General features: G+C 39.0%; 1 protein-coding gene across 1 annotated transcript in view; it reads left to right on the top strand.

Moving 5' to 3' along the window:
• Positions 1-24,472, top strand: part of Pla2g4a (phospholipase A2 group IVA) — a 134,430-nt gene that overhangs the window by 8,924 nt on the left and 101,034 nt on the right. The window contains exon 2 of the mRNA XM_034513674.2: positions 18,190-18,288. Within this exon, the coding sequence (XP_034369565.1) occupies positions 18,256-18,288 (33 nt within the window). The 5' untranslated portion in view covers positions 18,190-18,255. The remainder of the gene's footprint in view (positions 1-18,189; positions 18,289-24,472) is intronic.

The following is a 24,472-nucleotide window of genomic DNA, read 5'->3' as shown; positions in this document are numbered from 1 at the left end:
TGTTCCTTAGGTTATGGCTTAGTTAACAGTCAGCCAACTTCCTCATCTGTAAAGCCAAGGAGACTGTCAGACATTAGTTTTGTTATTTTTATATATATTTTTAAAAAGTATTGGTAGAAGCTGAACTGAGACCCTAAAGATTTGATTAAGACCTCTGGTACAGCTTTCTAGCTCAGGCACAAAGTGGGAGGAAATATACAGATGATATTTGCTAGAACTGAATTTTAGTAATTTTAATCATCTAATTCAAGCCATCTATGTATAATATTCAAGGTGTAGTACAAGAGCATTATGGTATCTGAAAAGGACAATGGCACAGAGAGAATGCATTTTCTGTCATTTTTATTCAATATAGTTCTGCTACCATACTGGTTCTCATCATAATGGTTTCCCTTTATAATCTGATGGTTTTATTAAACGGATTTAACCTCAGGCTGCGTTGAGGAGTTCCTTTTTAACCTTCTCTAGACTGCCACCAGGTACCACATCCAAAAGGTGATTAAGAATCATCGAGAATACTTCTCTCAAGTACAAACTTTATCTTTACAGACACCTTCATCCTGCAAAAGACTGAGTTTGTTTCTCATTTCAAAAGGGAATTGCCATTCATAGTATCTAGAAATAGATTTTTAAGATTTCTTGCATCTGAGAAGAAAATTGTGTCTTTGAACCCATTTTTCCGTCTTACACAATCCTAGACCCTAGGACTTGTGTTCTCGTGTTTAATGGTTAAACTTCATCAGCTCTGTGAAGCACTCCCGCAAGTTTGTACCCTTATAGTTTTTAGTTCAGTTGTTCCACTTAAAGATCCTGCTAACATCACGTTTTAAAGTACAAACAAGATCAGCACCTCAAATTTTGAAAATAGTTGCTGATCCCTGCTGATCGAAAGCCAAGTGCAGAAATTCATTTAGAACGAAAATGGCTCCCAGGAGGCAGTTCTCATCAGATGGATTTCCAGAAGGATTTGCCTGGACTTTGTCTTAGAGAAAATATGGGGCTTTCCCTGCAGGACAAGCTTTAGTAAATCACAGGTAGAAAACAAAACAAAACAAAACAAAAAACCAAAACCTGTCAGTTAAAGACCCACTGGGTCCTGCTGTGAAACACAAGAGTTCCCAAAGGGCCATATTTGCAACTTCCAGTCTACAGAGAACACACAGCCTTGGTTTCAAAGCACACCTGACTTCTTGGCACACAGGACTTCTTAGCACTTTGTGCCACTTTGTTTGATGCGTTTTAAAGGGTTGACAGTGATCGAATCACCTTCTCAGTTCCTATAAGGGGGAAGGCAGAACAATCTACTCCATATTTTCTAAAAATGAATGTTGAGTATTTTCCAGACATCACTATAAGGTTATTCCACTATTGGTCTGATTGACAAGAGGAGTTTTTCAAAAAACAATCTGTGTAATATTCATAAGCAAACAGCTTATAACTGTGATTCAAAAACAGAAAAGTCTAAAAGATGAAACAAAGCATGAAGTCACCGTTCATCAGTAACATGGGGAAACTCAGCTACTAGTTTTTCTTAAGTTCATTCATCAAGTGTACTCTACACCATCGAACTAGTAACTTGGTGGATTAACCTACCAACCAAGCTAAAACGCATATATTTATTTCACCTTAATTTTGATTAATTTTTAAAATCCTTAAGGAGTAGAAAGAGTGAGAAATGAATATACAGCTGTCCAGTAGCTAGGCTAGCTTGTCTGGGCTTGTCTGTTTCTTACGGTGCAGCACAACAATGGCTGGCATAAGAGCATTCCCTCCAACTTCAAAAGTTCATGACTCTAAAATTATGGCCAGAATGGCCATTTGCTTAGGTGAAAAGATGGAAAATGACACCCAACATGAATGTCAAGGAAAGAACATGAGAAAATTGTCTTGGGGACTGGGGCAGTTTGCTTTGTTTGTAATGCACTGTGAAACTGGGCTGGCCAGTTTGCTTACTCTGAAATGCACAGGTTGCCCTGAGTGAGTGTTTCCTAGTGGCAAGCTGGTGTAGGAAAATCCTACAGGGAAGCAGTAACTAGTGTTCACTGATGTGGAATGCTGAGGGCTATGCATGGGAGCTTGCTGAATGGTCAGGTGTGGTGGCTGCCCCAGGGAAATGGTGAGTGCTGCCTTCTAACCAAAACTCTGGCTCAGCTTGGGGTGTAGGACTCAAAACAGCTAGGCTTCATTGCATGTCTCATTCAGAGATTAACACCTTGGCATTCACAATTCATTCTCTCATTGCTGGAGTCCGACTGGTATGCCTATGTTATTGAAGAGTGTTTTAAAGGGATGATTGGTTTTAAGAAAAGATCAGTCAGATGGGCCACAATCCAGCCAGACAGATGTTCTCCTAACAGAAAATTTGAACACACAGAGACACATGGGGCAATTGGGAAGAGGGAGGGGACATATGGGGACTGCATGAGAAAACGAGCACTTGTATGTAACAAGGGGTGCTGAAGACACAAACCAGCAGTGCTTTGATTTTGGACTTCCACTTTCTAGAACTGTAAGAAAATGAATGATTGTCACAAATCTGTAGTCAGATTTCCTCCTTCCTTCCTTTTTTCTTTGTTTCTTTGTTTGTTTGTTTCTTTTTTTCTTTCTTTCAGACATGACATTTCTGGCATGTCACCAAGGCTTTCCAATAACTCATTTCTTCTCGTGAAATTAATTTCCAAATGTTTCTGGATATTGTGTCTTTTAGAAATTGTTTATTTTGTGAGCATGTGTGTATATGTAGACATTCCTTGTGTTCAACAGCTGTGTGTGCTCACTCTTTTTCCCTCTCTGTTTCTGCCTCTGTGTCTCTGTCTCTCTCTCTCTGTTTCTCTGTCTCTGTCTTCTCTCTCTCTCTCTCTCTCTCTCTCTCTCTCTCTCTCTCTCTCTCTCTCTCTGTGTGTATTTAGGTCAGAGTACAGCTTAGGGGAGTTGGTTTTCTTCCTTGCACCATGTGGGTCTGGTCTTGGTTATTGAACTCAAGTCATCAGGCTTGGCAGCAAGTGCCTTCTCCCACTGAGTCATCTTGCTTGCCCTTTAGAATCTTATTTGCCATGTCAGAATGATATAGAAATAAAGAATTGCTACCGAACAGGTCAGGATTCTAGGGCTGGCTACGTCCTGTTAATGTTTCATCCTACTTGGGAGAGATGTTTTATACAGTATGGATGTAGAGTTTGCCCGAGTTCCAGTTGTCAATTTGACCAGTCCTTTGGCCTTCTAAATCCACTTTGTTTTAATCTCAAAATTGTGAATAATAATTATTATCTTGTTAAGAAAACTAAATGAGGTAGTACGTATATATTACTTAATTAATAAAGTAGCTGGAGAATGATTAACGAGTGTGTATTTAATCTTATTATAACTTGTTATGCACTGTTCCATTGATATCCCTGGGAAGCCTGCTCTTTCCTTAAGGGAAGCAGGAGTGGATCCAAGGTGGAGGGGAGCTGGAGTAGGGAACTGTGGGGGATGGAGTGGAGGGAGGGGAAACTGTGGTCAGGATGAATTTATTGAATGAGAAAAGAATAAACAAAGAAGAATAAAAACTTCAAAGTATTTTTTTAAAAAGTAGACATTAAGTGAAATCAATTTGATCAATCACATACCTATCTCAAAAATAAAATTTAATAGAGAAAAAAAATTAGTACTAAAACAAGCAGCTGCTTAGATACCCAGTGGTTTGTTGTTTTAGGTTCTATGAATAGAGAATTCCCTTACATTAATTCTCAGTGCATAGTTCATTTATAGTTTGGGCAGTTTTCTTCAATATACCATGAAAAGTACTCATTTGCTTATTTGTCTTTTATCAAGAGCAGTTAAATAATTGCTCCTGGCCCAAGTAGAGGACCCGGGGAAGAAGCTGAACTCTTCGTGCTGTTTAGAGCTAGGGCCACCACTGTGTAATGAAGTACAGAGCTTGTGCTGAGCTATCATGTAGAAACACACAGGTCCGGAGCTAGTAGATATATCAAGATTGCTTCCTCACAAAGCATTTTTGCAGAACATTGAGTGGTGGGCAGACAGCTTCAGGGACAGCCACAGCTGACTGGGATCCTTAGCACTGAGGCTTTCCTAACATTTCCCTTCCCCCTTCCTTCGGATCTTGCTAGTTTGTGCTTCTCTGAAGTTCTATTTTCAGCCAATAGACTGTTCCTTCTCTGAAGCCATGGTGTGTGCTCTTTATGTGGTTTGAGTTTAGAGTGAACTTTAGGAAGGCACATGTGAGTGATTAGGAAGAAGCATAAGAGACCTAAAAGAGAAAGCAGGGAGGAAAAAAAAAACAGTTCTAAAGGAAGAGCATGGGTTCTAGTGCATGGCACCAGGTGCCTCATGGTGATGTGCTGGGTAGGCTCCGCAGTTATGTGCCTGGGTTGAGAAAGCCACCTAGTTGATAACCTGTGTTTCAGAGTCTGGGAATGTGCACTTACATCCCCAGGCTTTCTGTGCTGAAATAAATGTGGCTTGGGAGACATTTCTTATACATGCCTTTTTTTTCCTTTTTAATCTTTTTTTTTATAGGATATTTTATTTATTTACATTTCAAATGTTATCCCCTTTCTGGTTTTCCCCTTTGCAAACTGCTTCTTTGAGGGTGCTCCCCCCTACCCACCCACTCCTGCCTCCCTGCCCTGGCATTTCTCTACACTGGGGCATTGAGCCTTCACAGGACCAAGGGCCTCTCTTCCCACTGATGCTCCGCAAGTCCATCCTCTGCTACACAAGTCCATCCTCTGCTACATAGGCTGCTGGAGCCATGGGTCCCTCCTTGTGTACTTTTCGGTTGATGGTTTAGTCCCTGGGAACTTTGGGAGATCTGGTTGGTTCATACTGTTGTTCTTCCTATAGGCTGCAAACCCCTTCAGCTCCTTCAATCCTTTCCCTAACTTCTCCATTGTAGTCTCCATGCTCAGTCCAATGGTTGGCTGCAAGCATCCACCTCTGTATTTGTCAGGCTCTGGCAGAACCTCTCAGGAGAGTTATATCAGGCAAGTACTTCTTGGTGTCCGCAATAGTGTCTGTGTTTGGTGTCTGTATATGGAAAGGCCATCCAGAGCCTGCCCCACCTGGGGATCTATACATGCCTTTTAAAAAACCTACCTTTTTATTTATTTGTTTTGAGATGGGATTTTATTATGTAGCCTTGGCTCACCTAAAACCCATTATATAGACCAGGCTAGCCTCGAACTCAGAGACCTCTCTGCCTCTGCCTCCTGAGTGATAAGATTAAAGGCGTGTATCACAATGCCTGGCACAGTCACCGTTTTAATTCCCATTGCTCTTTTTTTTTTCTCTGCTTGTGGTTAATAGAAAGCTCTGGTTCGCCTTAGTTTAAAAAGAAGCATCATTCATACAGTTCAAGAGCAGAACTTCAGTAATGCCTGAGTGGTTATGCATGTCTAGAGAGGATGCTGACAGAACCCAGAGCCAAGTTCTTTTGTTTCCAAAGTACCCTCTTAGCCACCATAATGGAAAAAACCTTGGTTTGAGCTGGCATTAGACAGGTCAGTGGCCCATTTTTTTTTTTTTTTAACTTTTTAAAGTTCTAGTGAATTCAAAATGTAAGCACTTCATATGTTCTACAAAAACTTAATGTTGAGCATTTAAAAGGCACAAGATCCTTGTAAGAGTTGCTCAACAAACTGGTCAACTTCAGGCTTCTTAGAACTCTCCATAGATCCTACCGAGTTGAGGCACCTCCTATAGGGTTGAGGCAGCTTGGGAAAGCATCAGTTTTATAAACAACAATATGTTATTTTTATTCATTCATTGGATTGTAGTTGGAGTTGACATACATTGGCTCATTTTATCCAGTGCAGAATGCATGGGGGATCAGGACAGGAGAGGGAGCAAGCTCCATTTGGCTCCATCTGAGAAGGGTGTGCTATGTTGTGAAAGCTCTTGTCACTACCTAGGAAATGGACTTCCTGTCCTCCTTGCCACCAGATGCCATGGTTCTAATTATACCCTGTTCTCCCTTTGTTACATCACCCTCTGCAGAGAGACAGAAATGACAAAGTACTTCAGGGCAGACTTTTTGTTTTTATTCACTTTTTTCTGAGAAGCCTGTGTTGCCCCAACATGACTAAATGGGTTTTGGTCACAGCATACGATATTAATCACTTATTGAAAGCCAACAGAAGCAAGTGTGTGTTGGGAAGTGTATCCCAGTTCTGAGTATTCCAGAGGTTTCTAATTATAGAGCATAGGGGTGGGGCATGGGGATGGGAAAAAGACCAAGACAAAACAAAAAACAAACAAACAAAAAAACCCAATAACCACCCCCCAAACCAACCAAACTATGAGGTTCCTATCTCTTACTGTAAGTTTGCAAGATAGTCTTTACACAGGAAGACTGGTTGTTTAGTGTAGTTAGAAGAAATGAGGGAAAACCCTCCCATTTTATGAACAGTCATTATAACAGTTGTGCAACTTAGTTGTAGTAAGATTTTTCAAGACTGAGCTAATTGTGGGGGTAAAGGCATTTTCCTAGTGTTTACTATGGATAGTTGGGTAGAGATGTCTTAATACCACAGAAACCTAAGGTATCTGCTCCCATTACTCAGACACAGGAGGGGAAAAAATGGGTGAGAAGAAGCTGATTCCTAACCAGAACTACACAAGTGGACTCACTGACAGTAACTAAGCATGATTCTGTCCTGAGGAAAGTGACTGTATCCTAACCTGATTCCCGTAGGACTGCTTCATTTCCTGGAATGAAAACTATACATATGAATGAGGTCTATTGACATTTCTTTTTTGAGACAGAGTCTCACTGTGTAGCCTTGGCTGACCTTGAGCTCACAGATCCATCTTCCTTTGATTCCAGAGCCCCGAGATTAAGGGCAGGCATCACCACAGCCCCATCACATGTACTGTAGTTTAGAATAAACTAGAGATAATTAGGATAAGAAATCCTTAAAGTGCTATACAGAGTTCTCACATGCCTTTTACTAAGGTTCCCCACTGTATGCTAAACAAAGCACTTGCTAAAGCATGACAGACTTTGTTTATATGTTTACAAGCCTTTGTATTACTCAGGCTGAAAGCCATTGCCTTTCACTGGAGGACAGATCCACGTACATAACATGCTGTTTCATTTTTGAGAACTTTTTTTTTTTTTTACTATGTAGTTGTTCTTTATTATTAAGTTTTCATTTGTGCGTGTATTTCTTGTTATTTACTTATTTTTAGGTTTCGATTAGCATGTGCCATGATGTGATATTTTCAAACGTGTTTCTAATACATTTTGACTACACTCACACATCATTACCCTCAGTTCATTCCAGCTTCCACTGATTCTTTTCCCTTTCTGACTAGTTTATGGCCACACACACACACACACACACACACACACACACACACTTTCATGTTTTATTGGTTTCTGATTTTTTTCCATGAACCAATGAAATTCATTAGGGTTACACCAAGTGCAATTTAATAGGTTATTTATAAAAGCATGAACAACTGACCAGTGGTTCTACCACTCAAGGCAATTTTTTCTTTAGCACCCACTAAGTTCATCTAGGTCTCTAGAGAGAGGCTGGGGCTTGTGAAACCCATCCTGCTCCAGGACATGATATTGTGCATCCCCATCTTGGGCATGTCCTGCGCTAGTGATCTCAGATACTGAGAGTTCAGGAGGATGATGACCCTGCCATGTCCAAATGATAGCCTTCCACACCACTATTCCCCTTTTAAAATTCTTTTCACCCTCTGGTCTATAGTGTTCCTTGAGCCTCTGGGAAAGGTGATATAGATGATTGTGCATTCTGGGATGCCTTATTCTTAGTATTTTGACTAGTTGTCAGTCTATACCATAACCTCTATATCCTGCAAAGTGAAGCTACTTGATCAAAACTGACACTGGTACTATTTATGGGCAGAAGCATAAATATTTGTAAGACAATTTGGCAAATGATCACCTATATCTACATCTACACCTACATCTATATTGATCTATATCTAAAGAACAGACCGAAAAACCAAAAAGCAAGCCAGGGTATCCTCCTCAGTAAAGCCTGTGATGTCACCGACCACTGGCTTTTGATCACGATTTCAGTACCAGACATGACTTCCCTCCCTCTTGTGGAGTCGACCTCAATTCCAATTAGAAAGTAATTGGTTAACGGACAAGTCATGCCAATGTTGCACCATTTTGCCTTGCAGGTTGGTAATACAACATGCAGGGTCTATAGCTAAGAATGTTGATGATAATTATTTCCTAGCAGCCCAAGAGCCTAAATAGTACCTGTGAAAATTATGAAAACTGGCTAGCTGGGATGAAGAATCACTTCCAGCTTGAGTTCTCTAGTCTTGTATGCTGTGCCTTAAGCAATAGAAACTTATGATTTACTCCTGGCTGGCAACCAGAAGCAGATACAGTAGCTCTCAGGGTTCTCTCTGGCCAGGCTGACCTTGAACCTATAATCCTCCTGACATAGTCTACCAAGTGCAAGTATTATAGATGTGTGATGCCTCATCTGGTTTCACATTTATTGTTGATAGAGATAGGGTTGCATTTCTCTCTGTCATTGTGGTTTCTGTTTACCTACATCTCATTTCTCTATGTACTTATTTTTAGTCTTCTGCTCCTCGTACTTGGGAGCTATATTCTGGTGATCTATTGTGTTTGTTTCATTTTGGCCTAGTGGTTCATTTAAATAATTTTTGTTAGTATTTCAATGATATTTAAATGAGTTTGTTAGTTGTAGGAATTAAGCTACATATATTCATTTATTACACTCTTCATCATGTGAGTAGTAACTTATTCTTGTAAAATAGTCTTTCCCTGTAGTGACAATACTTCTTTACTTATTTGGCTATTGCTGTTACATGTATTATATCTGCATGTGTTACAAACCATGTTTTTATAAACCTCATCCTCCTATAAAATGTAGGGATAAAACTAAGACGTATATTGAGTCTGATATTCTTAATTTCTTCTTATGGATTCAGATCATCTGTTATCTTTCCTTACTCCAATATTTATCACTTCCCTCTTCTTTTTACTATGTCCTGTCTCCCCTCCCCTGCCTTCCCCTCCCCTCCCCTCCCTTCCCTTTCCCTCCCTTCTGTTCCCTACCCTTCCTTTCCCTTCCCCTCCCTCCCTCCATCCCTCCCTCCCTTTCTCTCTCTCTCCTTCCTTGTTCTGACCCCAAGATCTCATGCATGTTAGGGAAATGTTCCAACACTAAGCTGCATTTCCTGTCCTTTAATAATTTTTAATTAATGTTAAGTTAGCATGCAAAGTAATGGGTTTCATCATGACATTTTCATTTATGAGTCATTTTGTGGGCTCATTATTCCCTTTCCTCGTATTCCTTCCCAGCTGCTTCTCTTCTCTCTATCAGTAGTGCTCCCCCTTTGCCTTCCTTTTTCCGTATTTCATAACATCTCTTAGTGGTCCCTTCTTTCCTTTTGCTGACATCAAACACACCCTTATAAACACACACACACACACATACACACACACACACTTTTAGATTTAGGTTCTGCATCTTTTATTAGTTTATTAGTATTTATCTCACAACAAATTCTCCCTGTGTTTACTGCTATGTCGATGTGTGTAAATACAATGAAAAGCTCTGATTCCCTGCTGTTGCAGATCCTAGCACCACACGGGGTGGCTCACAACCACCTGTAAATACAACTTGAGGGCACCTGTACTTAAACATGCACATACTCTCACACAGACACAAACATATACACATAATTACAATTTAAAAACAGATAAAAAATATAACACAATCAACAGAATAGGCCATTGTGCTGATATTCTGTCTGTTTGTATTTCTGAAAGTTTGGTGGCTCCATTTTTCTTGGTGTACAGCTTGATTCTTTCAGTACTTTGAGTATGTGGTCTGCCTGCCTTCAGGATGCTGTTGGTTCCAAAGAGAAGCCATTTATTTGTTGATCTTTAATTATTGCAAGCATGAACAACTTTTATTTTCTTGCTCTTAAAATTATTCTTTATTTCTTTGAATTTCACCAGACTGGCTATGTGTCTAGACACCAGTCTTCTTTGTATTTATCCCACTTGGAGGAACTGAACTTTATTGATAAATTTTTAAATCAGAATCATGGGAATTTTCATCAATATTTGTTGCCATTTTTTTCCTTCTCTTTCTCCTTGGAAAGTTTTGGTATTTGATTCACATTGTTTTTGTTGTTTTTTAATTGTTTATTTATTTGTTTTAAAAACCTCGTCACATTTTATTACATTTATTACATTTATTTATTTATTTAGAGTGTTTATGTGTGTGTTTGCCAAGGAGCTTGTGAAGAGGATGTCAGACAATGTGCAGGAGGAAGTTCTTCCTTCCACCATGGGGGTCCTGGGATCTGAACTCAGGTCCTCAAGCTTGGCGGCAGTCACCTCTACCAGCTGAGCCCTCTTATTGGCCTTCTTATTACTTCTGAAAATGAAATTCTAGGTTGCATATCAAGGTGTAAATTTCACATGATGTTGTCTTTTGATTCTGAAATGTTCTATGGGTAAGTTATTGGTATTGTTGAGTTGTTTTAGTGATGGTCCTCAACTTATTCACAGATGTGCTCTATAGCGGTCAGCCTCAGGAATGTTTGCTCAGGTTACTCCTCTGTCCCCATTGTTGTTTTTTACTTTCAGTGATCTTCTCCTAGGCTTATTCCTGGGTTAGCATGGCTTAGTTGTCAGCCAGTGCTTGGCAAAGGTTTAGTTAGGGATCTTAAATGAGTAGTACATCTCTCCTGTGACATTTGACTTGCAAGTGGCTTGAAGAATGCTTTCTAAATTCAGGCAGCTTACAAGTCTCTGCCTACATTTTCCTCCCCGCCTTTAGGATCCTCACATGGTGTAACCTTGCTCACATTCTTTCAGCACATCAGAAACACACTGGACCTTACCAAGGTCTTTCTCGACCAACCTTTCTCCAACTGTCGTGTTGGAGATTGTATCTGGAGCCTCACACATAGCTCTTGTTGCCGTATTTAATTTTCTGGCTGGTCTATTGTCTGGTTTTCTTGCTTGTCTCAGACAGTGTGGATTACATTATAGTATAAGATGTATCTGGTGTTTGCATCTGTGATCTTTGGTTTCTCTGACAACTTCTAGGGTGTGGAATTTTCCATGTTCTGTCCAGTACCAACCAGCAAGGCAGCAGAGCTGTGCATTCTCAAGGCTGAATTGCCTTGCTACTTAGAACTTCATGATGAGAAACTGGGGAGGGTAGGAACAGCTTATTCCTAAAATGCCAAAGGTCTCCATTCTTTCTGGCTCTTGGCATATTCGAAGATATGTTGTTCATATGTCTTATGTTCTTCCATTGGTTTCCAGAGTTATTAAGTGATTATTTGTGACATGTCTGCTTTGCCAGTGTTTCTACAGCAAGAACTTTTCAAATTCTTTTCTCTGCTGTTCTGGAAGTTGGTCTAGCTTGACATTCAACCTTCAAGTGGAACTTTTAGCCAAGACCCTAGCATATTTTTGTTAATATGAAAAAACACTATAACTGGATTATTTACTTTACATAGTGTGCATGGTTTTTTGTTGTTGTTGTTTGGTGGGTTGGTTTTTGATTTGATTTTGAAATACAAAATCTCATGTATTACAAACTGACTTCAAACTCATGTAGCTGAAGATGACCTTGGATTCCTGAGTCTCCTGTTTCTATCTCCCTAGTACTAGGATACAGATGTGCATCATTAGTCTATTTGGTTCTGGGAATTGGACTATAGATATGATAAGACTATTTGACTTCCCACCTTGACTTCCTCTTAATGATGGGCTGGAGCCTAGGAGTCTTTGCTGAATAAACCCTTTCCTTCTCTAAAATGTTTTTTTTTTTTTGTAAGTGTGTTTTGCCACAGAAAGAGAAATGTTAAAATATTAGATCTAGGGAAGGGAGGAGGAAAGTCAGTGACCCACTTTCCCTTCCTGCAATAGTATCTGCTTTCCATTCTAAATGGACCTGGCATCTAAACCCATGAGTTCATTATTTTTGTTCATTGCAAAAGTTAACGGAAATCTTCTAAGGCAGCTTGAAATTTCATGAGAGCTGGAAAAAAAAATTGAGACCTGGGTGGAATTAAAGAAGACAAGGAAAAGGAAGTTGTTCTAGGACTAAAGGATTAATGCCATGAGTCATGTTTGTCTAATATCTGGTTATCTTGCAGTTCTTAGCGCTGTAGCTTTAGAGAAGTGGAGACAAGGAGAAATGGGGGCAGACTTAATAATATTAGTTGGATCTAAGTACATGGTATATATATATATTTACCAAAGAATAATATAAACATTAAAGGGAAAATATTAGTTGGATACTTAATCTGTTAACTATCTCAAACACATTTCCTGCCAGGGAAGCGTCGTCCAGGTCTGGCTGGAGGATGTGGTTTTGGCTGATAGTTGGATGGTGAACACGGTAGTTATGAATGGAGTTACTGGATGGGAAAAGAGGAAATCAAGTTGCTGATACCAGGCTTTGGTCCCCAGCAACAGATTTCCTCTAAATGAAGAGTCATCTCAGTTCTTGTGGAATTTTCCTTCTTCCTCTTTTTATTTTTTAAAGTACAGACTCATTTATAGCATCTTTTTGCTGTTAAATATAGTTAGGCATGAACAGGAGGGCCATTGAAAGGGTGTTATTGTGAGAACTTCCTATATGCACACGCTTGCCATTATTCCTAGTTCTGTCCATCATCCATCCTCCATTGAACACATCTTTACCTTGAGCCCACTGTGTTGTAGGCGCCATGTTGTAGGCATACAAAACAGCTGCAAGGACAAGGTGAACACGGTCACTGACTTTATAGATCTGGCTTTAGTTCCATAAGGGAAGGCAGACATGTTGGAAGGGGAATTATAGGCTTGAAGACGTAGAAAATACAAACAGAATCAGACATGCTCTGAAGGTCACAGAAAACTTCTCTGTGGTAGTGACCTTGAAGCTGAGTTCTGAAACTTACGTCTGTTTTTAGCTGGTGTACAAGTGCTTCCTACCAAGGCCAGCAAGATCTAACGCTGCTTCCTTTGTAACCTCATCACCAACCATTTTTGCTTTAGTTTTTTTTATTTAGCAGCCACAGGACCTTTCTCACTTCCTCCACATGCCGGCTGGGAACATTATCGTCTAAGTCCACTCGTCCACCCTCTGTGGCCAGCCCCTTTCTCAAGCCTAGCTTTAGGAGACACTCATGTTTCCTGTTGGATTGTTTATTTTCTGATTGCTCTATAGAATATAAGTTCCTACAAAGATGAGCAGCTATCTCAATTGTTGCTTTACCTCCGGGACCTTGGAATATGATTGGTAAACAGTAGCTAAATGTTCTACTTGAATATTTGTTAAATAAGCAGATGATCAAAGGAAGTAGGCTACATTGTTGCATCTGAGAGGACATCCTGCATTTGGAGAAAGGAACGACAATCAGTATGGTTGTGAATAGAAAAGAGGAGAGAAATGGGATGCGAATGAGAATGTAGATGAAAATCTAATCTTGAAGTCTCTTAGATCAGTGTTTGTCAAACTGTTGAGAGTTGAGTCATGAAACAATTTTGGTGGACCACTCTTAGCATTTAATCAAATGGGACAATACAAATTCTGTACGTTGTTCCTAGTGAAAGTATCACATTAAGCTCACTTCCATAGTTAATTCATACATGTATGTGCACACGTATTATGGTATGGTAGAAAAAAGTTTTCTTGTTTTAGCTTGAAGTAAATAAGTATGAAAGAATCATTTACAGATCGAGTTAAGAATCTCTGGTTTTCGGCTATAAGACTAAAGGACTCATGAAAAATATTTTCATAGGGGAGAAAGATTTCAAAGTGCCCTTCAATCAAAATATATCAATCCTAGGAAGTGGTCCTGCTTTTAGTAACATAAAAGCATTAGGTGTTGTACAGCACTGTTGCAGGAACCTTTCCTGCCCATTGTATTTGCAGTAGAGCTTTGTGATTGGGCAGTAGAAGAGGTGGGTGGAGCTAGGAGTTGGGAGGAGGAAGGAAAGAGAAAGAGAAGGAAGACAAGGAGGAGGAGAGGAAAGATGGCAGATGTTACCCTCATGTCTTTAGCAGTTAGTTATTCATATCAAGGTTAGGAAATTCTAATTAGGTTTACAATTTCAATTGTGTGGGCATCTTGTGTATTGAGCATTTGCTAATATATACATCCACTGGGTAATCTTTAAGCATTAAGAGTCTTCATTCTACTGGGTACCGCGAGCATGGCGGATATTGTCTGGGGTTGAGCCGAGCATTATGAGGGTGGCAGAGTTGGCCCAAGAGTCATGCTTAGAGCCACAATTCTGACTATGTGAACCATGTGAACCACTCATGGAGCCAAGGCCAGAGCTCCCGGGCTGGCGCCTCTGCTACCGTTAGTGTGGGAACTTAGAGCGGTAACATGGCGGAGACCAGGGATAGCTGGACAGCACCCCTGCTTTTTCCAATACATCCCACTACACGGCACTATGTTGTTCTTTGCTATGTCTACAATCTCTAGGTTTCTGGGAGGTAGGAGCTGTGCCTTGCTCACTGAATCTGGTGCCTAACATATGCTCGCACTTAGCAATGACATAGGGGTTGCATGAATGAACAGATTAGTCTACAGAGAAATGTCTATGTTTTTCTAAAGCTGCAGTTTGTGAATTGAATAGCTATAGAAGTCTGCTGGCCACACACATGCAAGGCAAGAATTCTACCACTGAACTACACCATAGCCCACCTACAACTTTTATCATGAATAATTTGGGTGAGAATACCAGTCATAACCTTTTTTGCTTTCATAAATTCCAATATGGATCCCATCTATTATAACAACAAACCAAACATTAAACATTAAAAAAGAAAACAAAAACATAGCAAGCATAAAAGACTACCAAAACAAAACAAAACAAAAAGTGCATTTTGTGTTAGCCAACTACTCCTGGCATGCAGCCTGTCCTGACATGTAGTTTATATACCCAGTGAGATTCTATTGGAGAAGACTAATGTTTCCTTTCCCAGAAGGTATCAATTGATTGCAAATAGCTTCTTGGTTAGGAGTAGAACTCTGTGTTCACTTCCTCTTCTCAGGGCTGGGATTTCTGTCTTTTTTTGAACCTGTACAGTTGTTACCATTTATGTTATCATGGCCTCTGTGAGTTTTGGCCTTATTTATCACTTATTTGTTACTTTAAATTGTAATTGTGTATATGTGTTTGTGTCTATGTGAGAGTATGTGCACATTTGTGCTTGAAAATTCCGGAAGACAGTGTTGGATCCCCACGAAGCTGGATTAGCCTCCTGGTTAGGAATTAGCAGAGTGAGAAAGGGTTGCAGTTAGTTTATCCCTTCCAAACCTCAGGTTGGCTGTTAGTCATTCTTTCTTAGTTTGCTTTTTTCTTGTTGTGATAAAGACCATGGACAATAGCAACTAGAGGAGGAAACAGTTAATTTGCTTTCCAAATTCATGTTACAGTGCATCATCTAGGGAGGCCAGAACAGGAATTCAAGGCAGAAACCCCAAGGGAGAAGCTGAGGAAGAGGCCTAACCTTATATTAGTTTATTGAGAGAAAATCAGAATGATGGTTTGGATTCACTTTGTTTAAAGTTGATTTAAAATGCTGTATGCATGCTGAGCAGAGGTGATGCAGCCTTTAGTCCCAGCACTTGGGAGGCAGAGAAAGGTGGAAATCTGTGGGTTTGAGGCCAGTCTGGTCTACAGAAGTAATTCCAAGACAGCTAGGGATACATGGACAAAACTTGTCTTGAAACAAACTTGCTTTGTGCAGCCTTATAGGAATACGTGATAAGCAGGCCCATCGATATAGCTTGCTAAGTTAATATGCTCTATCCCAAGCCTGACAACATGAATTCGGTTCCTGGAACTCACGTTGTAGAAGAATGATTCCTATAAGTCACCCTTTGACATTTACATGCATGTGGTACACTTGCATCGATGTACATATAAACACTTACAATGCTCTGTTCTCTCTCACTCACAAATACTCTCTCACTCATAAATGTAAAAAAAATACATGAGTAACGGATAAACATAATTATGTGTAAGTTGGGCATGATGGTGTACTGTTTTCATCCCAGCCCTAGGGAGGTGGAGATAGAAGAACCAAGAATTGAAGCTCATGTCCAGGTATATAATGTTTGGGTCTTCTAAGCCCTTATCCATTCATGATGAAATATTGATGAGCTTGGTATTGACAGGTAGTCACAGCTGCTGTGAGCTCCTGAGTACAAGAGCCATGTCATTTTCACAAGACAGTGTTTTGAAGTATTCATTTCCAACCTTCAGCTCTTAAATTCTTTCTGCTTCATCTTCCACAATGTTCCCTGAGCCTTAGTGCCAGGGATTAATATAGGTGTTCCATTTAAGGCTAAGAATTTAACAGTCACTTGTGCTAGCACTTTGACCAGTTAAGAATACTGGAGGAACTGAGGAGGTTTGCAGCCCTGTGGGGTGAGCAACAATGTCAACTGGCCAGATCCCCCCAGAGCTCCCTGGGACTCGACCACCAACCAAAGAGTACTCATGGCTCTGGCTGCATATATGGCAGAAGATGGCCTTGTTGGCCATCAGTGGGAGGAGAGGCCCTTGGGCCTGAGGGTGTTTGATGCCTCAGTGTAGGGGAAGGCCAGGGTGGGAAGATGGGAGTGGGTGGGTGGAGGAGCACACTCACAGAGGCAGGAGGAGGGGGGATGGGATAGGTAGGGGTTTTCAGAAGGGGAGACCCAGAAAGGGGAAAACATTTGAAATATAAAGAAAATATTCAATAAAAAAGAAAAAGAAAAACAAAAACCAAACCAAAACAAAACAAAAGAATACTGCCTATTATGAAAGGAAATCTGACAAAGTTTGAGATTAGCACTGATATGTAGGTGTAAACAAAAATATTTAGAAGTCATTTTTCTATGCTTATTTAACAAAACAACAAGAGTAGACTCCTTCCTAGGATGCATGACTTTCCTAGCCATGGGTTTTGACCAGGTTGATAGTACCAGGCATAAATTTTCTCCTGTGGAGCAGGATTTAAATTCAACCAGAAGAAAGCAGTTGGGCAACATTTTAACAGTCATGCCACTATTACACTGATGGATACATCTTACTTGGCAGGTTGTCACAGCTGTGTAAGAGCATTGGTGACTTTTTTTTCCTTCAGCCGACTGCATAGCTCCTTTCGGCCTTATGAAAATTACCCTTCAGTGAATAATTTTATTTTAATTTAATATGAGTGAATTATGGAACGAGAATACTTTTTATATTAAAATACTTTCATGGTGGTGCATGCCTTTAATCCCAGCAAACAGGAGGCAGAGGCAGGTGGACCTCTGGGTTCGAACACAGCCTGTGCTACAGAGCGAATTCCATGACAGCCAGGACCACATAGAGAAATTTTGCCTCAAATAAATAAGTACATAAATCGATCAATTAATAAATAAATTGGAAAAATATTTTCACTTAACTGTTTCCAGTTAAACTGGAGGCTTAGAAGTTAAAAAAAATAAAATTTTATCACCAAAATTCAAATTCAATATGAATACATTTTTAAAGATTCTTAATAAATACTGAAGGTGAAAAAGCTATTACTTTATCATTGTGAATTTATATAATGCTAAGCAACTGAAAAAGCAAAGAATATGTGCTATTTAACTGTATATGGCATAATAATTTTAAAAAGAACTTTATTCTTTTTAGTTAAGCATGTATGTAAGTGAGTGTGGGTTTGTACTAGTGAGTGTAGATATCCTTGAAGGCCAGAGGAGGGCTTTGTATGTCTTGGACCTGGAGTTTGTGCTGGTTGTGAGATGCCTCATGTGGGTGGTGTGAAGTGCACCACGATCTCTGCAAGAGTACTACTGTTAAGTGCTGAGCCATCTTTCTGGTCCCTCAAGAATAATTTTAATTTTTCTTAAATCCAAACAATCTCTCACTATATACCTGACAAGTAGAAGTAAACCAAAACAAAAATCTTTAGAAAAAAATTGAACAAATCGATGTGGAAGTTAAATGGTACCATCAAACTATGCTTAACACCCCCCTGTAAACTGTGCGTATGTAAAATATATACACTGATAAGTCATATAGAGAGAACTCAGTCCACCTGGTCTAATCCTGTAGATTTGCATATCCTAAGATGTCTAGTCACCTTTTTTGTTTAATCTTGGAACTGAGTCCGGGAGAAAACTTAATGATAATGATTGCTTCTTTTGTAGGCTTCAAGAAGCTACAGTACCAGAGAAGACCTGGGAAGTGTGGGCATTCCTGCAGCTGGGACCAAAATGTCTTTCATAGATCCTTATCAGCATATTATAGTAAGTGGTACATTCCTTCTGGGAGAGAAACTGATGTGCTCCGTGTGTGTGTGTGTGTGTGTGTGTGTGTGTGTGTGTGTGTTGCTAGTAAAACTGAATTTTTATATTTCATGAGACTTGCTGAGAATCACACGGGGCCACAGGATTCGAACTCGGAGAGTCAGGCACAGTCCGCCCTCTGGTGGCAGGTGCCAAAGCTGTGAGCCACCATACACTCACTGTAAAACTGAAATATTAAACTACTCCTTGAATTTGTATTATACTCACAAACATCATGTGGTACACAAGACCAGGCTGCATTACAAAACAAACACGTGTCTTTCAATTGCTATAAATCTTCAGAGAAGGAGGGATTTAGGAAAATAGCAAAATATTTGTGACAACACCAAACTTCTTGAACGTAGTCGCCTGTGACTTCATAGAGAAAGGACAAATGGATTCCTGAGTTTAGAACTGTATGTTGATATGTGCCCCCAAGGTAAATAATTGTATAAACTTTCACTTAGCTAGAAAGGCTAAACAAATTCTATGGTTGGCTAATTTTTAGTGAAGAGTTGAATAATTCAAATTTTATTCACTGTGATTTTCTATATTTCATTGAAAACATACAGTCTGGCTTTGATTAAAAACCAAACCAAGTCAATAACAATAAGAGAGATGGGGGGGGGGTTCCTGTCTGAATTCAGCACTTGGGATTCATTCAGTTAAATTTCAGTGGACTCGAGATAAATTTTGTGAGTATTGATGAATAACCTATAGCCTCATTTTTGCTTACTGAAACACTGTTCTTTTATTAATTCTTCCCTAGTTAGCCTTTGTTTTCCTGCGTGGATTGCAAAATTAGCATACTATAGTTTTTGTAATGTTTTCTTTCTTTATATTCATAACTCATTTTTTTTATTTTATTTTTATTTTCGTTTTTCTTTCCCTTTGGTTACTTCTTAATTTTTTTTATAATCCTCCCTCACCACCTCTCTCTCTATCTTCTTAATCTTCCCCTTTTTCTCTATCTCCCCAGTTTCCCTTCCTGCCTCTCCCTGTCATTTCTCTTTCTCCTAGACATGCATTGCTAAGCTAGGCTTGATGAAGTTTTACATATGTATTCCACTCAGGAATCATCATTTAAATAAAAATATCCACTGTGAATACTCCCAAAGGTTGGTTCATGTCTCTTGTAGTTCATAAATCTCCTTATAGAAAACTTGTATTTACATCTAATGTCATGGGTAAATTTTGCTCCCCACCCCCCCCCATTTCTGTAAACATCTGTATTCAGAATGATTTTTTGGTGGTTCATTCAAGTTGTTGTGAATAGAATTCCACATGTGTTTATTGTTGTGTATTATTTTATTAATTTCAAACTATGCATTCTACTGATAGCCATTCTGTATTGCTATAATTTAGACAATTATATATGTGTGACTTGATTTATTTTTCATTCCTATTGGTCTATTAGTCTGTGCTTGACCCAGTATGAAACTGCCCCAATTGCAAAGATTTGAAAGGCATATATATGTTATCATAAATCTTTCTGCTTCTTCTCCAAGAGTAAAAATGATTATTTTATTTTTACTCCTGAATCTTTATATTAATTTTGGAAGTATTTGTCAACTCATGTGAACATATGCACTTACACACAGACACATACAGACATACATACTCTTCCCTTCACTCCTGTAATGATTTGACAGATCAATATCAATTAATATAGAGGTTATATGACAATGAATAATTTTTAATTAATTTAGTAATATGTTGTAGTTTTCTGTAAGACTTCTTATATATACATGAAAAAACATATGAGTATTCATATATACACATATATATATATAACATAAATATACATATATACATTAACACACATATATATATATATGCAAATTTATACATACAATATATATTCCCTGATTTCTTAGGGTTATTGTAATGGTATTTGTAAATTTTATTTTTTAAATAGTTTTTTGGTGGTTCAAATGAGAATGGCCATTATAGGCTCATATGTTTGAATGCTTAATGCTCAGTTGGTAGAACTGTTTAGGAGGTATTAGGAAGTGTGGCATTGTTGGAGGAGGTGTGCCACTTGGAGGTTACAAAAATCCAGTGCCTCTCTGCTTGCTGCCTGTGGATCAGGATATGAGCTTTTAAGCATTACATCTGCCTGCCTGTTGCCATGGTTTCCACCATGATGACAATGAACTAACGCTCTGAAACTGTAAGCCAGCCCCAATTAAATGGTTTCTTTTATAAAAGTTGCCTTGGGCATGGTGTCTCTTCACATCAATAGAACAGCAACCAAGACAGTGTTGTCTTCATATGAAAATATAATTGATTGTTGATCTTTTGGACAACCTAGATTTCTAGATCAACCATTTCTGTGATTTGTGAATATTACTTGCTTTTTAAAAATAATTTTGATTACTGAATATTAACTATTCACTTGTTTGTAAGAATAAATCACAGTGAAAATTTAAAATATTACATTAAATATGACCTCTCAAAACTTATGAGGTAAGATAACGGCTTACAAACAAATGAATAAACAAAACAAACGTTATGAAATTTTCCATTTTTTTCTCAGAAAATGACTCATTACCCTTGGAGTTTAAAAAAAATATCCACACTTTTTTTCTACCACATATTGGCAACAGAGGGCCACTGTCTATCCACAGAAGTGAAGACTAGCCTTTTATTAGAGAGGTCAACCACATGGATGTGCTAGCATGGCCTATTGTGAAGAAAGGATCTTTAAAAATGAATGACACCTTAGGATGTCTGAAATGTGGACAGGCATCTTTCCAGATTATTGCAGTAACCTTGGGGAAAATACCTACCAGGACTGGGTATGTAATCCCAAAGGTAGTATTGTGCTGGTACGGCTGGCTGGTATTCTTAGTTACGTGCTCAGGAGCATTGGGCTCTACCTCAGCTGGAATGTAGAATATAAATAGCATCCTCTGTGGTGTCTGCCTCACAGAGTTCTCATAAATGATACATTACAGTGTGCACAACGTGATTCTTTTACAATGTAAAAAAAAATGAGGATATTTCTAGGACTTTAAAAAGTAAGATGCTCCTCCTGGCAAATATCTATGAAAGTGACTAAATTGTACCTATTAAAGCAAAGGACTATGCCCACATGTTAATAATGAGTCTTACTATTAAATAGTTTAATTGTGAATACTAATACAATCTAGTAAACTGAGGAAGAGGAAGTCTAGTATATCAGGCTTCTTCAGTAAACAGAGCCCATGGCAGCTATTAATTAATTAACTATAATACTGAAGATAAGCCCACAAGATTGCAAAGTCTACGAAGCCACATCACTTGCTTTCTCAAGACAAAGACACAGAAGATGTGACGGCATAATTTAGTGCTAGTATAAAAGCCTGTCTTAATTTCATTTCCCATTGCTGTGATAAACTACTCTAACAAAAGCAAATTAAAGGAGAAAGGGTTTGTGGGGGTCATAATTCCAGATTAGCAGCCCATGATAATAGGGAAATAAAGATGGAGCAACCTGAAGCAGTTGGTCATATCTACAGTCAAGAGCAGAGAGAATGAGTGCATGGATGTTTGTGTTCATTGAATTTTCTCATTCAAATAACATAATTAAGATAATCCCCCATAAGACACCTCCACAGGTCAACTGATCTGGACAGCCCCTCTTTGAGACTCTTATCTCAAGTGGTTCTAGTGTGTCAGGTTGACAATTAAGATTAACCATCACAAGGCTTGAGAATGAGGGGGAACTGTTAGTGTTAATTTCAGTCCAAGAACTCATCATAGATGAAATGAGACTTCTCAGTTCAGAAATCAAGACAAGAAAAAGAAGGCAACCTCTATCTTTTGTTCTGTTCAAGTTCTATCAACAGATTGGGTGATGGCTATCCTATCACAGTGAGGAGGGTGGTCTAGTTTAGGTAGTTTATGAATTCAAATTAGAAATCAGGGTAAATTGATTGTCTCATGATCCACACTAGCTGATTCTTTCCTTGTGCCCAGGTCTGGCCGCAAGCCCTCTTTTTGTAGAGAAAAATGTAGAAATTACAATTAATATTTAAATTTTTGCTTTTGTAACATGGAATGTATTTTAGAAATCTATTGGTTATCAAGAGTTTTAGAAAGATACTCATTTTTTTTTAATTATGTGTCTGTGTGAGTATGAGTATGTGAATGTGAGCTCAGGTATCCAAGATGGCCAGAGGTGTTCAGTCACCAGGAGCTGGAGATAAGGTGGTTGTGAGCCATCTGATGTCAGAGCTGGGAACCTAATCATGTTTCTCTGTAAGAGCATGATGCCTTCTTAACCACTGAGCCATCTGTCCAGGCTGAGGCTATCAACTGTTATCTTATACTTCTTAAGTTTCTGCTTAGTTCTTTATAAAATCTCCTCAAGTTTTGTTGAGTTCCATTCCATGTGGTTGTGGTCCTATGGACTTCTACTTCTTGAGATTTTTTTTTTAAAGGCCTCATATAGTGTGGCAAGAATATGGAGAGGTCTATTTTTGGCTTATTGTCTTGGTGTTTTACCTCTTCATGCTACTAATTACTTCAGAATTTGTGCCGAGCATCATGAAGACATCTAACTGTAGAATTATTTCTTGAGGACAGAGATTAGTCTGCTTCTATTAGATGTTGTTGTGTTAACAGTTTCCTCCAAGATTGAAATGTTCTGTCCTGTAGGGATGCTCCTTAAGCAGGAAGGTAAACAACCCAAAGTAGGTTCAAGAACTTCCAGCTTCCTGGAAGGAGACTTAAAACTAGAGTAACTTCCAAAAGACCTTCTCCAACCTGTTGAGCTGCTTGCAGGCTGTGCAGAGTGCTCCAGGTTTCCAGCTTTTGACAACTGTCACCCATGTTGGGTGGGTTTCGGTAATGCTTTGATACATTTCTGCTCTTGTAAGGGACCTGGCACTGATATTCCTGTGGTTCCAGAAAAACTCATTGGTTCACTGTGAGTTGGACTGTGGTGGCATCTGTACTTTGGTCTGTCATAGAAACCCTGTCTGGGGTGAGTAGATGTGTTTGTTGTATCTTCCCAGGAAAAGTTTTGTCAAACATCAGATGCCTAGAGAAAGTGATAGTCTGGGACACACTGAATCCTAGTTTCATGATGGTTGTTTTCTGGATGGCCTGAACTGCATTAAAATGTTCTGCCAGTGCATGGGGAAGCTTTATATTTTATTTCTATGGTACACATTGTGTAGTTTCTTTCTGTTCTGTGTTTTGAGATAACCTGATGGCTGGGGTCAGATTTTCTGTGCAGCTGTGTCTGATACTGAACTCACAATATTGAACTTCTGTTTCTATCGAAAGTGCTGGATTTTTTTTTTTAAAATTGTATTTCCCCCATCAGTTTATTTCAGATTTTAATTAGTTTGGAATGGTATTTCCAAACATCCATACAGCATGTATTCATCATATCCAACTACCCATCCTCTACCATCCACCCCACATGCCCCTCTGAGTCCTCAGTTGTCAATTGTTTAGTGTATCCATGTAAGAAAGTCCATGTGCTTCTGCAAGTATGAGACAATGGTGATCACTCCTTTACAGAGAAGGAACATGATGGAGCAGTACCCACACTGCTTACTTCTCCTACAGTGAAACTGCACATCAGGAAGTGAAACTGCAAATAAGCAAGAAAGGTGAAGGTAATATCAGGGCAGAGGTAGGGTTTTGTTGTTGTTTGTTTGTTTTATAAACAGCTCTGAGATCAGTTGGAGTTGCTAGTTGCTGATCAAAGATCACTGTCTCTCTGCTCAGTAGGAAGATTCTGCCCACCCCAACTGTAATAGCATCGTTAGTGCAGCCTTTAGGTAAGGTTTTGGTTAAAGTGCATCTATTTACATGTAGAATCTATCTTCTTTCCCACCTGATTCGTTTTAGGTTAGTTTCTTTAGATCTTTTAACAGTAGAAGTGTAAATGTAGGCAAACCATCATACTGACTTGATCTAGGTTGGTTGACCTTGTCATTGTTAATCATCTTAGTTACCAGTGTCAACATAATTGTACTGAATCAACTGAGTACACTGGCTTTTTTTCCCCTATTGTTTGGTAAATTTTAATTCACTATGGAAAAGATTAAGGATGAGGACAGACACTCAAAGTAAGGTAATTCTAGACCTGCAGGCAAGGCTTAATCTTGGTGACTAAGTCAGAAGATGGGGCTTAGATTTGACA

Source organism: Arvicanthis niloticus, chromosome 10 (assembly GCF_011762505.2).
Source record: "Arvicanthis niloticus isolate mArvNil1 chromosome 10, mArvNil1.pat.X, whole genome shotgun sequence".
Taxonomy (NCBI): domain Eukaryota; kingdom Metazoa; phylum Chordata; class Mammalia; order Rodentia; family Muridae; genus Arvicanthis; species Arvicanthis niloticus.
Note: the sequence above shows the minus strand (reverse complement) of the source record. Positions and strands in the feature narration are given on the sequence as shown.